The sequence below is a fragment of the Tamandua tetradactyla genome, chromosome 2 (assembly GCF_023851605.1).
Source record: "Tamandua tetradactyla isolate mTamTet1 chromosome 2, mTamTet1.pri, whole genome shotgun sequence".
NCBI lineage: Eukaryota > Metazoa > Chordata > Mammalia > Pilosa > Myrmecophagidae > Tamandua > Tamandua tetradactyla.
The window spans coordinates 92,310,089-92,324,226 of NC_135328.1; the positions used below are offsets into that span (position 1 = coordinate 92,310,089).

The 14,138-nt window shown below is 34.8% G+C and overlaps 1 protein-coding gene across 4 annotated transcripts in view; it reads right to left on the minus strand.

Moving 5' to 3' along the window:
* Nucleotides 1-14,138, minus strand: part of RIC1 (RIC1 partner of RAB6A GEF complex) — a 241,998-nt gene that overhangs the window by 141,255 nt on the left and 86,605 nt on the right. For all 4 annotated transcript variants that reach the window (XM_077148249.1, XM_077148250.1, XM_077148248.1 and 1 more), the window contains exon 3: nt 7,166-7,245. In XM_077148249.1, coding sequence (XP_077004364.1) covers nt 7,166-7,245 — 80 coding nt within the window. The remainder of the gene's footprint in view (nt 1-7,165; nt 7,246-14,138) is intronic.

A 14,138-nucleotide genomic window follows, 5' to 3' on the forward strand; every position in this document is an offset into this window, starting at 1 on the left:
CCTTTTACAATAGGTCCCAAACTGATAAACCAGGCTCTCGACTTCAACTCTCCAAGTTCGTATGATATAGTTAGTTCATATGAGTGATGCAAGATAACAGTTTTCTTTTAGTTTCTGCCATTTCATTCAACCTACTATCCTTAAGGTTCATTCACCTAGGTGTATACCTCCCAACTCCATTCCTTCTTGTAGCCTCTCAGTAGTCCAAAATATGTATATATCAGTTCCCCCTTCCATTCCTCAGTCGAAGTACCCTTAGGCCACCTCCATCCATTGTGAATCATGAACACTGCCACCATAAACAACAATGTGCAAACGTCCATTTGTGTCCCCACTCGCAGTTCCTCCAGGTATATACCTAGCAATGGGGTTGGGGATGATATGGCAATCTCACCCCTAACTTACTCTGGAACCACCACACTAATAGCCAGTGTGGTTGATCATCTTTCATGTGCCTTTTAGCCATTTGTATTTCCTCATCTGAAAAGTGTCTGTTCATGTCTTTTATGCATTTTTAAATTGGGTTGTCGTTTTTTGTTGTTGAGTTGAAGAATCTCTTTATATATTCTAGATATTAAACCCTTATGTGATATGTAGTTTCCAAATATTGTTTCCCATTGTATAGGTGACCGTTTTACTTTCCTAACAAAGTTCTTTGATGTGCAAAAGTGTCTAGTTTTGAGGAGACTCCATTTATCTATTTCTTTTTTCATTGCCTGTGCTTTGTGTGTAAGGTCTAGGAAACCACCTTCTATCACAAGATTTATGAGATATTTTCCAACATTTTCTTCTAAAAGTTTCATGGTCATAACTCTAATGTTTAGGTCTTTGATGCATTTTGAGTTAATTTTTGAATAGAGTATGAGATATAGAGCCTCTTTCATTCTTTCTATACGTATATCAAGTTCTCCAAACACCATTTATTCAAGAGGCTGTTCTGCCCCAGGTGCATTGTGTTAACTGCCTTATCCAAAGATCAATTATCTATAGATGACAGGGTCTATTTCTGAACAATCCATTCAATTCCATTGGTCAGTATATATATCTTTATGCCAGTAACATGCTGTTTTGACTACTGTAGCTTTGTAATATGCCTTAATAAAGTCAGGTAGTGTGAGACCTCCCACTTCATTTTCTTTCTCAAGGTGTTTTTAGCCATTTGGGGCACCCTGCCCTTCCAAATAAATTTGGTTATTGGTTTTTCTATTTCTGGAAAGTAGATTGTAGATTTTAATTGGCAGTGCATTGAATCTATAAATCAATTTGGGTAGAACTGACATCATAACTATATTTACTCTCCCAATCCATGACCACAGTATGCCTTTCCATTTATTCAGCTCTTCCTTGAATTCCTGCAGCAATTTCTTATAGTTTTCTGTGTACAGGTCTTTTGTATCCTTAGCTAAATTTATTTCTAAATATTTTGCTCTTTTGGTTGCTATTGTAAATGGAATTTGTTTCTCGATTTCCTCCTCAGATTGCACATTACTGATGTACAAGTGTTGAACTTGTACCCTGCCACTCTGCTGTACTAATTTATTAGCTCTAGTAGCTTTGCTGTCAATTTTTCAGGATTTTTGATATATAGTATCATGTTATGTACAAACAGTGAGAGTTTTACTTCTTCTTTTCCTACTTGGATGCCTTTCATTTCATTTTCTTGCCTTAATTGCTCTGGCTAGACCTTCCAGCACAATTCTGAATAACAATGATCACACAGGACATCCTTGCCTTGTTTCTGATCTTAGAGGGGAAGCTTTCAGTCTTTTCCCTCTGAGGATGATATAAGGTTTTTATACATTCCCTTTATCAGGTTGAGGAAGTTCCCTTCTCTTCTTATTCTTTTAAGTGCTTTCCTCAAGAAAGGATGTTGAATTTTCTCAAATGCCTTTTCTGCAACAATCAAGATGATCATGTCTTTTCTACTTTGATTTATTGATATGGTATACTGCATTAATTGATTTTTCTTGTTGAACTAACCTTGCAATGTTAGTCTGAAAGCTGTCAGAATATAGTATACCAGAAATGGAATGATTTTTATAAAGGAAAATTTAACAAGTTATAAGTTTAGTTCTCAGCCTATGAAAATGTTTTTACCATAAACTCAGGAAGGCAGAAGCAGTTACAATTTATGGGACAAAGTACCAGAAAGGTGGGAGCTGCACAGAATAAGAGCCCTAGAAACCTTCAGAGATTCCCCTTGAATCTTTTGCTGAATACTAAGTTATGCTAAAACCCCACAGGAAGAAATTCCACAAGGCAAGGCAAAGAAACTACCAGGGTTTTAAGCTGAATGTGACCCAGAGCACATACAGGGATTCCAGTTATGAGCAGTCACAGTGCAGAGAACTCATAAGGCAGAGATCTCAGAATAGCCACACCTTAGCAGTCAGGTTAAACCAGCCTATGGGGAAAAATCCACTCTAAGAAAGCACACAGTCAAGTCTCAAAAGGATCAAGAAGATCTCCAAGTAACTTTAACAGCCAGTGAAAACAAATTTAAATGCTCTTTAAAGAAAGAGAACAAAATCCATACACTGGAGAATTGTAATCAATCAATGTAACTTAATTACTGAGCACACATCAGGAGTAAAGAAATAAAGAATTCAAAGTTTTCTACCATACATATATATGTATTTTTATACATATGCAATTATATAAAAAATGACAGTAACTGCAATACGGTTTAGAAAAACAACAGTAACATCATGCTTCAATTTGGAGGGAGGGTAGAATTCCTAAAAAACTAACATGACTAACCCTGAAAACTAAAGAAAGCCACTGAAAAATTGTATATAGGTAATATAACTTTTATGTTACACTATCTCATTTAATCCTACGAAATAATTATCAATCTAATACCATTGTACAGATAAGAAAACTGAGTTTGGGAGTTATTGAATAACTTGATGGAAATTTCACAGTTGAGAAGTGGCAGAGCTGAAATGAAATTCTAGGTCTATACGACTCTGAAGCCCATAACCCTTAACCACTATTCATGCCACTCTAAGGTAATGCACTTTTTTTTTTTAACTTTTTTTATCGTATAATATAACATATATACAAAGCAAAGAAAGAAAAAGCAATACTTTTCAAAGCACTCTTCAACAAGTAGTTACAGAACAGATCCCATAGTTTCTCATGGGCTACCATACCAATATCTCAGATTTATCCTTCTAGCTGCTCCAGAACATTAGAGGCTAGAAGGAATATATATATTCTTTATCATCACTTTTTTTTCTCTTTTTGTGAAAAATAAAATATAAACAAAAAAGCAATAAATTTCAAAGCACAGCACAACAATTAGCTATAGAACAGATTTCACAGTTTGGTATGTGTTACTATTTCAAATTTTAGGTTTTTACTTTTAACCGCTCTAAGATACTAAAGACTAAAAGAAATATCAATATAATGATTCAGCAAACATACTCATATGTCAAACCCTACCTTCTCTATATAACTCCACCATCACCTTTGATTTTCCTCCCACTCTATAGGGGTATTTGAGCTATGCCCATTCTAACTTTTTCATGTTGCAAGGGCTGTCAATAATAAGGGGTAGAGAGACAGAACTACCTGAAGTTCTGGAAAGGCTGGCCTAAGGCAAGGCATATTTTATTGAGCTCAGGTACTGGAATCCAAAAGTCAAAATACCAAAGAATTCTCAAATGGAGAAAAAAACACATATTCTTTATAAAAAGAATAAATGTTCTGTAGCCTAACATTCATACCCAATCACAGTAAAATTCATGCACGGTCAGAACTACTTAATTAAGTGGAATCCCCTGGAATCTTAGACCAGAAAATCAGGAACCATCTAAAAATTTCTCTGGAACAATAAAAGTGAGTTTCAAAATAACTTGCAGAGACACTGTAAACATATGTAAACCATGCTAGAAAGCTGAATTACAATAGCATCTTCCACTGTTTCAAGAGAAGTTACTTCCCTGCCCTGTCCATATACAATAATACCCAATAATCAAATTAAATTCAGTTGATTCTGATTGTTGCTTTTTATTTATAGAAACAGGTCTAAAGCAAACAACGAAAAGAAGTTAGATACAGTACTTCAAAATGCATAAGTGAATGAAATTTTAAACACTGATCACAATGGTTCTTCAAAAGACTCACAAAATTATCACTTGGAATGGAAAAATAAGATTTATATTATCTACAAAACAGAATTTAAAATTTCCAAATACAGCAGCTTCCTATCACACATAATAGCTATATAATTTTAAGTAGGGCAATTTATGTGCCAAGGTTTTTGCATTAAAAATTAATTGAAAACTAACCAATTTAAATTAAATTCAAGCATCAAAAGAACTGTGAATGCAACTAAAACACTAAGATACATATATAGATGTATATATATGAATATGATGAAAAGGAGACAATTGTATATATGGTGTGGCAGTTTGAAAGTAATATGTACCCTAGAAAAACCAAGCCTTAATCCTAATCCCATTTTGTGGGAGCAACCGCTTCTTTTAACCCTGATTCAATATTGTTACCTAGAAGCTTTTAATTCGATTATCTCCATGGAGAAATGACTTGCCCAATTGTGGATGTGACCTTTTGATTACATGGAGATGTGACCCTATCCATTCCAAATAGGTCTTGATTAGATTGCTGGAGTCTTTAAAAAGGGAAACATTTTGGCAATACAACAAAGCTGACAGGAGAGAGCTGACAGAAATGACAGACGCCTCAGAGGCGACAGAAACTTCACAGCAGAGTTGACACAGATGTGGACACGTGGAGAACAGACACGGAGGTAAGGAGATGCTTGGAGCCCAGTAGACATTGCCATAAGATGTTAAGCAAGCCAGAACCTGAAGACAGCCAAAGGAAGCCAAGAGATGTGTTCTAGTTTGCTAGCTGCCGGAATGCAACACACCAGAGACGGATTGGCTTTTAATAAAAGGGGATTTATTTTGGTAGTTCTTCAGAGGAAAGGCAGCTAACTTTCAACTGAGGTTCTTTCTTATGTGGGAAGGCACAGCATGGTCTCTGCTGGCCTTCTCTCTAGGCCTATGAGTTCCAATCAACTTTCCCCAGGGTGATTCCTTTCCGCATCTCCAAAGGCCTGGGCTGAGCTGCAAGTGCTGAGATGAGGAATGCCAAGCTGCCTGGGCTGTGCTACACTGTGCTCTCTCATTTAAGCACTAGCCAGTTAAGTCAAACGTCATTCATTACAGCAGGCACGCCTCCTAGCCGACTGCAGATGTAATTAGTAACAGATGAGGTTCATGTACCATTTGGCTCAAGTCCGCAGCAACTAGGTGCCTTCACCTGGCCAAGTTGACAACTAAATCTACCACAAGATGAAAGCCAGCCCTGGAGAAGTAAAGTGAGGAAACTCCACATGAACAGAGACTGAAAGCAATGGAGCCCATGAGCAAGGTGACTGAAGATGCCAGCCACGTGACTTTCCAGCTGACAGAGGTGCTCCAGACCAATTGGCCTTTTTTTGAATGTCCAGATAAACTCTTGCTGTTGTCTTAATTTGGACATTTTCATATGCTTAGAACTGTGAAACTTGTAACTTATTAAATTCCCTTTCTGAAAAGCCACTCCAGTTCTGATATATCACATTCCAGCAACGTGCAAACTAACACATGTGGTGAGTTTAAAAAGAAAAAAAAAATCCATTGACCTACACTACACAAACAGTTAAACTATGGACTTTAGTTAATACTACAATATTTAAATGTGCCATCATAGATTGTAATAAATGTCTCACACAAATGCAAGCTGTTAATTTGCATGGTGTATGAGGATCCTGTACTTCAGGCATGATTGTTCTGTAAGCCCTTCTCTAATATAATAAATAACTTCTCTAATGAAAAACAAATAATAAAAATAAACAAACCAGGGGGAAAAAAGGAAAAGAATTTATTTACTTCACAAAAGATTTCCAAAACTCAATACCTCAATTAATTTTATATTTATTACAAAAACCACTAGCTATACCATCAAGAAAATTTAGATAGCTCCTTAGAATCTACAGAATAAGGATCTGGCCTTATGTATTCTATGTGCCTATGTTAGCCTTTTACAAAGTGTAGTCTGAAGATCATTAACAAATGGTAATTAAAAAAAAACAAATGTCCTGGTGCCATTTTTGAGAAACTCTAAGTTTCCTTTGTTTTAGATTTTCCAAATATCTTCACTCTTTATGATATTAAATATAATATATGAACATCAAAAATTTTGGAGAACTCAAAGGAGTTGAAATAAGGGGGAAAATCCTACAGCTCTACCACTGAAAACAATTACTATAAATACTTTTATTATATTCTTCCCACCTTATTTCTTTTGATGATTTTTGTTAATTGTGTTTTACATAATTATACTAAACATAATCTTTTTGTGATTTGTTCCTTCAACTGTCATAATATAATCATGTTCAAGTTTTTAACTATTCACCAGACATTATATTTAATGAATGTACATTTTGTCCTACAGATAACTTGATAATCATTTTCCCATTATTACACATTTAGATCATTCCATCATTTTTTCCTATTATTAACAGCACTGTGGTCAACATGTTTGAGCACAGTCACTAAATGTGCAAAAGCAAAAGTTTTGCACACCTCCATTAGCAATTAGCAATTTAAGAAAAAAGCTATTTTTATATATTAAAATGTACAGGTTAAAAAAAAAAGTGCTACAGTTACTGTTTTGTTTTAGTTACTAGTGGCCTGAATATTTTTTCTTGTGTTAGTCATTGTATTTTCTCTTACGGGATTTCTCTGCTAATGTCTTTTGCTCTTCTCCCCATTTATATATTGGAGTCTTTGTGTGTTTCTTAGCAATTGAAATCACTTCTTTATATAAAAATAGGAAGCTTTGATACTATTTACTGCAAATATCTTCCCCCAGTTTGTTGATCGCCTTTTTATGCTGGTCTTTTTTCTCTTAATTTCCAGAAATTTAAACTGTTCCTATAATGAAACCTATTTTTCATTAATTTCCGATATGCCTATTAAACTTTGGATGTCTTCCACTATCTAGAAATTTGATAAATATCCATTTATATTTTGGTCATGCTAGCTGAGCTTTATTTTAATCACGTCAGATAATCTGAAGCTGAATGTTTTTCTGAATATAAAGTATACAAATCAAACATTAAAAAAGTGAAAGAACACAAACTTACTTGGGATACACTGGTTCATAAAGGTACTTGTCCCCTCTTGTAGATGTAATGTGAAAAAACAGCATGTAGCCATTTGTTGTCTGAAAGAGACAAATTTTATTAACCATGAATTAAAGAGTAAGACTATACTTGTAACCTTCCATTTTAATTGCATATATTCTTCCATCAAAAAAGCCACTGTTAAGAACCTTTATAGAAGAGCTATGTCAGTTATGCAAATAAAAATAACCTTTGGGAAAGTGACATTATCAACATGGCAACGTAAGATATCCCCTAAAAAAGTCTCCCCAGAGATTCAGTGAATTAAAGGACAAATCCCACTTGCTTAGAACTCTGGAGGTAGGTAAAAGACTGGAGAAGGACTCTACAAACACTGAATCAAAGGAAAAGAATAATATCATGTGGGAAATTTTTGTCTTGGTCCCACCAGTCCATTCCCCTTCCCCTCACTCAGTCCCATGCAGCTTGGGGGTTGCTCATTGTCAGCAGCCCACATCCCCCCTGCCTGGACCACAGAGCCACTCACAGCAGTGAATTAGAACCCTGTGCATATCCAAGTACAGGGACCCAAGTCCACAGAGGCCCAGATCAGAACACAAACCACTAGGGGATGGGGAGTGGGGGGAGAAAGAGACTGCTGCAGAATTTCTGGCAACATATGTGCTCACTTAATTCCATTTTTGTAGGCAGGACTACCTAAACACAAAACAGACTTTTCTAGAGTGAACTACATTTCTGGATTGACCCCATCTGGCTACCTGGGGCAGGATACCCTAATGGTGAAAAAAATCAGTGGCAGAAAAACCTCACAGAAAAAAAAACACAGGAGTATGTGGGAATAAACTGAACTGAACAGTATAAGAAAAAGAGGGCATCGAGTGAGAGAGAGAATTTGAAAATCACAGGAGCTGAGGAGAAAATTCTACATAAAACCAGACAGTACAGATCAAGATTCCCAGGAAGGAAAGAAGAAAGGAAGCTTTCTCCTGGAAATGAAACAATTACACAAATAATGCAGTCTTAAAAATTATACCACATATTCAGGGCACAAATCAGATGAAGAAGAGCTAAGAGAATCTGAACATTTAAACATGAGCTAATCTAAAGGTCAAGAATAAGTTGCACCAAGCATCATAGAGAAGAGCCTTAACACAATGCCAATCAACAATAAAACCCTAAACAAGAGAGAGAAAGTAATCATCAAAGTAAACACATATCACGAGCAAAAAATTACAAGCCAAACTAAGAAACAAGGAGATATGGCTTAGTCAAGAGAATAAATTAAAACTTCAGAGGATACAAGGAATTTGGAATAACAAATAAAAGAACTTCAAGCAAGTTCAACAAATCTCCTAAACCAATTCAAGGAGATGATGGAAAATATGTATGAAGAGTGAAAGGATATTAAGAAAATGTGTGAAAATAAAGAGGAATATACAAAATGAAACGTAACAGAAATTATGGGGATGAAAAACACAATAATAGAGATTAAAATACAATACAGGAATACAACAGCAGATTTATAAAGGCAGAGGAAAGAATCAGAGGACTAGAAGATAAATCAACAAAATCATCCAGTGAGAAGAAGAGATAGAGAAAAGACTAGAAAACACTGATCAGCGACTCCAGAATTTGAGTAACAGAATGAACTGTTCAAACATACACGTCATGGATATCCCAAAAGAAGAACAGAAGGTAAAAGGGGCAATAAAAATTTTTGAGGAAATAATAACCAAAAATTTTCCAACTCTTATGAAGACATAAATATACATGCCAAGAATGCAATGTACTCGAAATAGAATAAACCCTGAGATTTTATCAGAATGTCATACGCCAAAGAAGAAGAGAGAATTCTGAAAGTAGAAAAAGAAAAGGAATTTGTTATATACAAGGGATCCTCAATAAGATTAAGTGCTGATTTCTCATCAGAAACTAGAGGTGAGAAGGCAGTGGTATGTTAAATTTAACATACTGAAAGAAAAAAAAAAAACATGCCAGTACAAAATTCTTTATCCAGCAAAACTGTCCTTGAAAAATGACAAAGACTTTACAATATTCACAGATAAACAAAAACAGAGAGAGTTCATCAACAAAAGACCTACCCTACATGAATTACTATAGGGAATTCTTCAGGTTGAAAGGAAAAGAGAGGAGAGAGGAGAGAGTATCTTGCAGTACTGTGAAGAAAAGAAGATCATCAGTAATGGTAATTAAAAGGGTAAAGGCAAAACACAACAGTACTGTATCCTCAATACACAACTCTACTCTTTCATTACTGTAAGAGTCAAAATACAATTGAACAAGAAAAGGTACATTTCCTGATAATGGTAAACTGAGGCAAAAACAACAGAATGAGGGGAAACAGAGGGATATGGGAACAAAGACTATGTATGCTAATGAAGCTAAGTTGGTATCTTTTCAAATTAGAAGGTTATAGATTCAAGTTGTGTAATATAAACCCAGGATTACCAAAAATAAAGCATTTAAAGGAAATAAAGGGGAAAAAAAGAGGGGGAAATGAATTAGTCAGATAGATCATAAAAGTTCAACTATACAGAAAAGGAGGCTGCAATACAGAAGAGACACCACAAAAAAGATATGACACATAAAAACCAAAGGACAAAATGAAGTATGTACTGCCTTTACAGTAATATCACTGAATGTTAATGGGTTAAACTCCCAATCAAAAGACAAAGATCGGCAGAAAAAAATTTTTTTAAAAAAAAGCATGTTCCAGTGTAACCTTAGACCCAAAGACAAAATGAAAAGTTGGAAAAAGAGATTCCATGCAAATATTAACAAAAAAAGAGCTGGAGTAGCTACAATAATACCAGACAAAACAGACTTTAAGTCAGAAGCTGTTTTAAGAAACAAAGAGCATTATGTATTAATAAAAGGGGCAATTCAACAAGAAAAAATAATCACAAATATTTATGCATCTAAACTAACTTTTCTGTGAAAAGATCAATAAAATTGGCAGAACCTAAGTTAGACTGACAAAGAAAAAAGGAGAGAAAACAAAAATAAATAAAATCAGAAATGAGAGGGAGACATTACTACTGACCCATAGAAATAAAAAGAATCATAAGCAGATACTATGAACACTTGTGTGGCAACAAATTAGACAACCTAAACAAAATGAACAAATTCCTAGAAATACACAAACAACTTACACTGGATCTAGAAGAAACAGAAGACCTCAACAGGCCAATTACAGGTAAAGGGACTGAATCGCTCATCAAAAATCTACCCCCAAAAGGAAAAGCCCAGCACCAGACAGAAGAGGAGGGAACACTACCTAATCTATTCTAAGGCCAACACCAGCCTAAAAACAAAGCCAGATATAGAACTACAAGAAAAGAAAATCACAGACCAATTTCTCTTAGGAATAAAGATACAAAAATTCTCAAGAAAATACTTGCAAATCAAATCCAAGAGCACATTAAAAGAATTACACACTTCAATCAAGTAGTTTTAGCTCAGGTATGTAAGGGTGGTTCAACACAAGAAACTAAAATAATGTAATGCAACACATTAACAAAATGAAGGGAAAAAAATATGATCATCTCCAATGATACAGAAAAGGCATTTGACAAAATCTAGTATTCTTTCCTGATAAAAACAGAACACAAGGAACTGTGCAGCAACAAATAGAAACTTCCTCACCATGATAAAGGGCATATATGAAAAAATCCACAGCTTAAGACTACTCAATGGTGAAACACTGAAAACTTTCCCTCTAAGATCTAGAGGAAGACAAGGATGCCCACTGTCACCACTGTTATTCCTCATCATGCTAGAAGTTCTAGCCAGACAATTAGGCAAGAAAAGGAAATAAAAGGGATCCAAATTGGAAAGGAAGAACTAAAACTTTCACTATTTGCAGATGACATAATCCTATTCATAGAAGTCCCCCAAAAAATCTATAACAAAGCTACTAGAGCTAATAAATGAATTCAGCAAGTGGCAAGGTACAAGATCAATAGACAAAAATCACGAGTGTTTCTTTCCTAGTAATGAGCAATGTGAGGAACAAATCAAAAAGAAAAATTCCATTTACAATAGCAACTAAAAGAAACCAAACATCAAGGAACAAACTTAACCAAAGATCTAAAAGACTTGTACACAGAAAACTATAAAACATTGCTAAAAGGAATCAAAGACCTAAATAAATGGAAGGACATTTCATATTCATAGATCAGAAGACAAAACATTGTTAAGATGTCAATTCTACCCAAAATGACTCACAGATTCAATGCAAATCCTACTTTGCATAAATGGAAAAGCCAATTATTAGATTTATTTGGAAGGGTAAGGGGCCCCAAATAGCCAAAGCCATCTTGAAAAAGAAGAGCAAAGTTGGAGGACAAACACTTCCTGACTTTAAAGTATATTATAAAACTTAATTGTTAGGGTCAAAACAACATGTACTTGGCACAAGGATAGATAGATTATCCAATGGTACTGAATTGAGAGATCAGAAATAGACACTAACATCTATGGAACTAATTTTTGACAAGACTGTCAAGTCCACTCAATTGGGAAAGAATAGTCTCTTCAATAAATAGTGCTGAGAGAACTGGATATTCATATGCTAAAAAATGAAAGAGGACCTCTACCTCACACCACATTCAAAAACTAAAATAGATCAAAGACTTAGATCAATAAATCTAAGAAACAGGTCTGTAAAACTCCTAGAAGAAAATGTAGGGGAGCATCTTCAGGATTTTGTGATAGGCCATGGTTTCTCAGACTTTTCCTCAAAGCACAAACAACAAAAGAAAAAAAAGATAAATGGAACCTCCTCAAAAGTAAAATCTTATGTGCAAAGAACTTTGGCATGAATATGAAAAGCAACTTATTTAATGAGAGAAAATATTTGGAAACCACACACTTGATAAGAGTTTAATATCCAAAATATAAAAGAAATCCTACAACTCAACAGTAAAAAGAAACAATGCAGTTTAAAAATGGACCCATGAGTTGGGAGACATTTCTTCAAAGAGGATATACAAAAGGCTAAAAATCACATGAAAAGATGCTCAATATCACTATCTATTAGGGAAATGCAAATCAAAACCACAATGAGATACTTCACACTCACCAGAATGGCTACTATTAAAAAAGTAGTAAATTACAAGTGGTGGAGAGGATGTGGAGAAATTGGAACACTCTTTCATTACTGGTGGGAATGTAAAATGATGTAGCCATGTGGAAGACAGTTTGGCAGTTCCTCAGAAAGCTAAATATAGAATTATCATATGACCCAGCGATTCTGCTTAAGTATATATCCAGAAGAATTGAAAGCAGGGACTCAGATAACTGCATACTGCAATATTCAAAATTTTCCAAAGATGGAAACAACCCAAGTGTCCATCAACCAATGAATGGATATACAAAATGTGGCATATACATACCACGAAACACTATTCAATCAAAAAAAGGAATGAAGTCCTGTCCTGATGCATGCAAGAACATGGATGAACCTTGAGGACATTATGCTGAGTGAAATTGGCCAGACACAAAAGGACAAATAATGTATGATGATCCTGATATGAAACAACTAGAATAAGCAAACTCAGAGTTAGAATCTAGAATATAGGCTACCAGGGAGTAGACTGGGGGTAGAGCATGGGTAGTTAATGCTTAATTTGTACAGAATTTCTATTTGGGTTGATTGTAAACATTTGGAAATGGATGGTGGTGACAGTAGCACATTATTGCAAGTATAATTAACAGCACTGTATTATATATGTGAACATGGTTAAAAGGGGAAATCTTATGTCATATATGTTACTAGAATAAAACTTAAAAGATAAAGCATAGGACTATATAACAGTGAACTCTATTTTAGATGATGGACTACAGTTAAAATAGTACAAGCATGAATGTTCTTTCATGAATTATAACAAATGTCTGACAGTAATAAAGGAAGTAAGGTGGTATATAGGAAAAAATACACGTAATATTAACTAGGGCCTATAGTTAGCAGTACTAATTTAATATTCTTTAATCAATTGTAACAAAAGTGCTACACTAATGCAAAGGGTCAACAATAGGAGGGCATATGAGAATGCTATTTTTCTTACATGATTTTCCTGTATACCTACAACTTCTCCAATTAAAAATTAAAAAAAAAAAAGACATATTTCACAGGCCTGTGTATCAGATGTTATAAATGAGGCAATCCAGGCAAACTGCCTCACACAGTGCCTAGAACACAGAATCTTTCAATAAATGGTGGCTACTACTGTTTAAAAAAAAAAAGTGCTATCATAAATTCTAACAAATGTTCTATACCAATGCAAGGTGTTGATGGTAGGGTAGTATATGGGAATCCTGTATTTTATGCATGATTCTTTTGTAAACCCACAATTTCTCTAATATAAAAACTTTTAAGAAAAGACCTTTGCTTTAATATTACCCATCGTGAAACAAAGTGATTTTATAGATTCAAAATAATTCATAAGTATGATTCAAAAATTCATAATCAAAATTGTGATGGCTAGATTCTGACACCAATTTGGCCAAGTGATTATGCCCAGTTGTCTGGTCAGGTAAGCACTAGCCTGACCACTGCTGTGAGGATATTTCATGACGCTGATAAACTGAAAGGCTGGTGTATTAAATCATCAGTATTTGATTGCATCTGTGGCTGATTATATCTGCACTCAACTAAGGCCATCTCCCACAAAGAGATAATCCAATCAGCTGAAGGCTTTTAAGGGAGAAGAAGGACTCTTTCATTGCTTCTTCAGCCAGTGAGCTTCTCCTGTGGAGTTCATCCAGACCCTTTATTGGAGCGGCCATCATCACAGTCTGCCCTATGGATTTTGGACTCTTCCATTTCCATGGCTGCATGAGACTCTTTTATAAATCTCATATTTACAGATTTCTCCTGTTGGTTCTGTTTCTCTAAAGAACCCTAACACAAAAATCAATACTTAATATATTCTAGACATTAATATTCTGA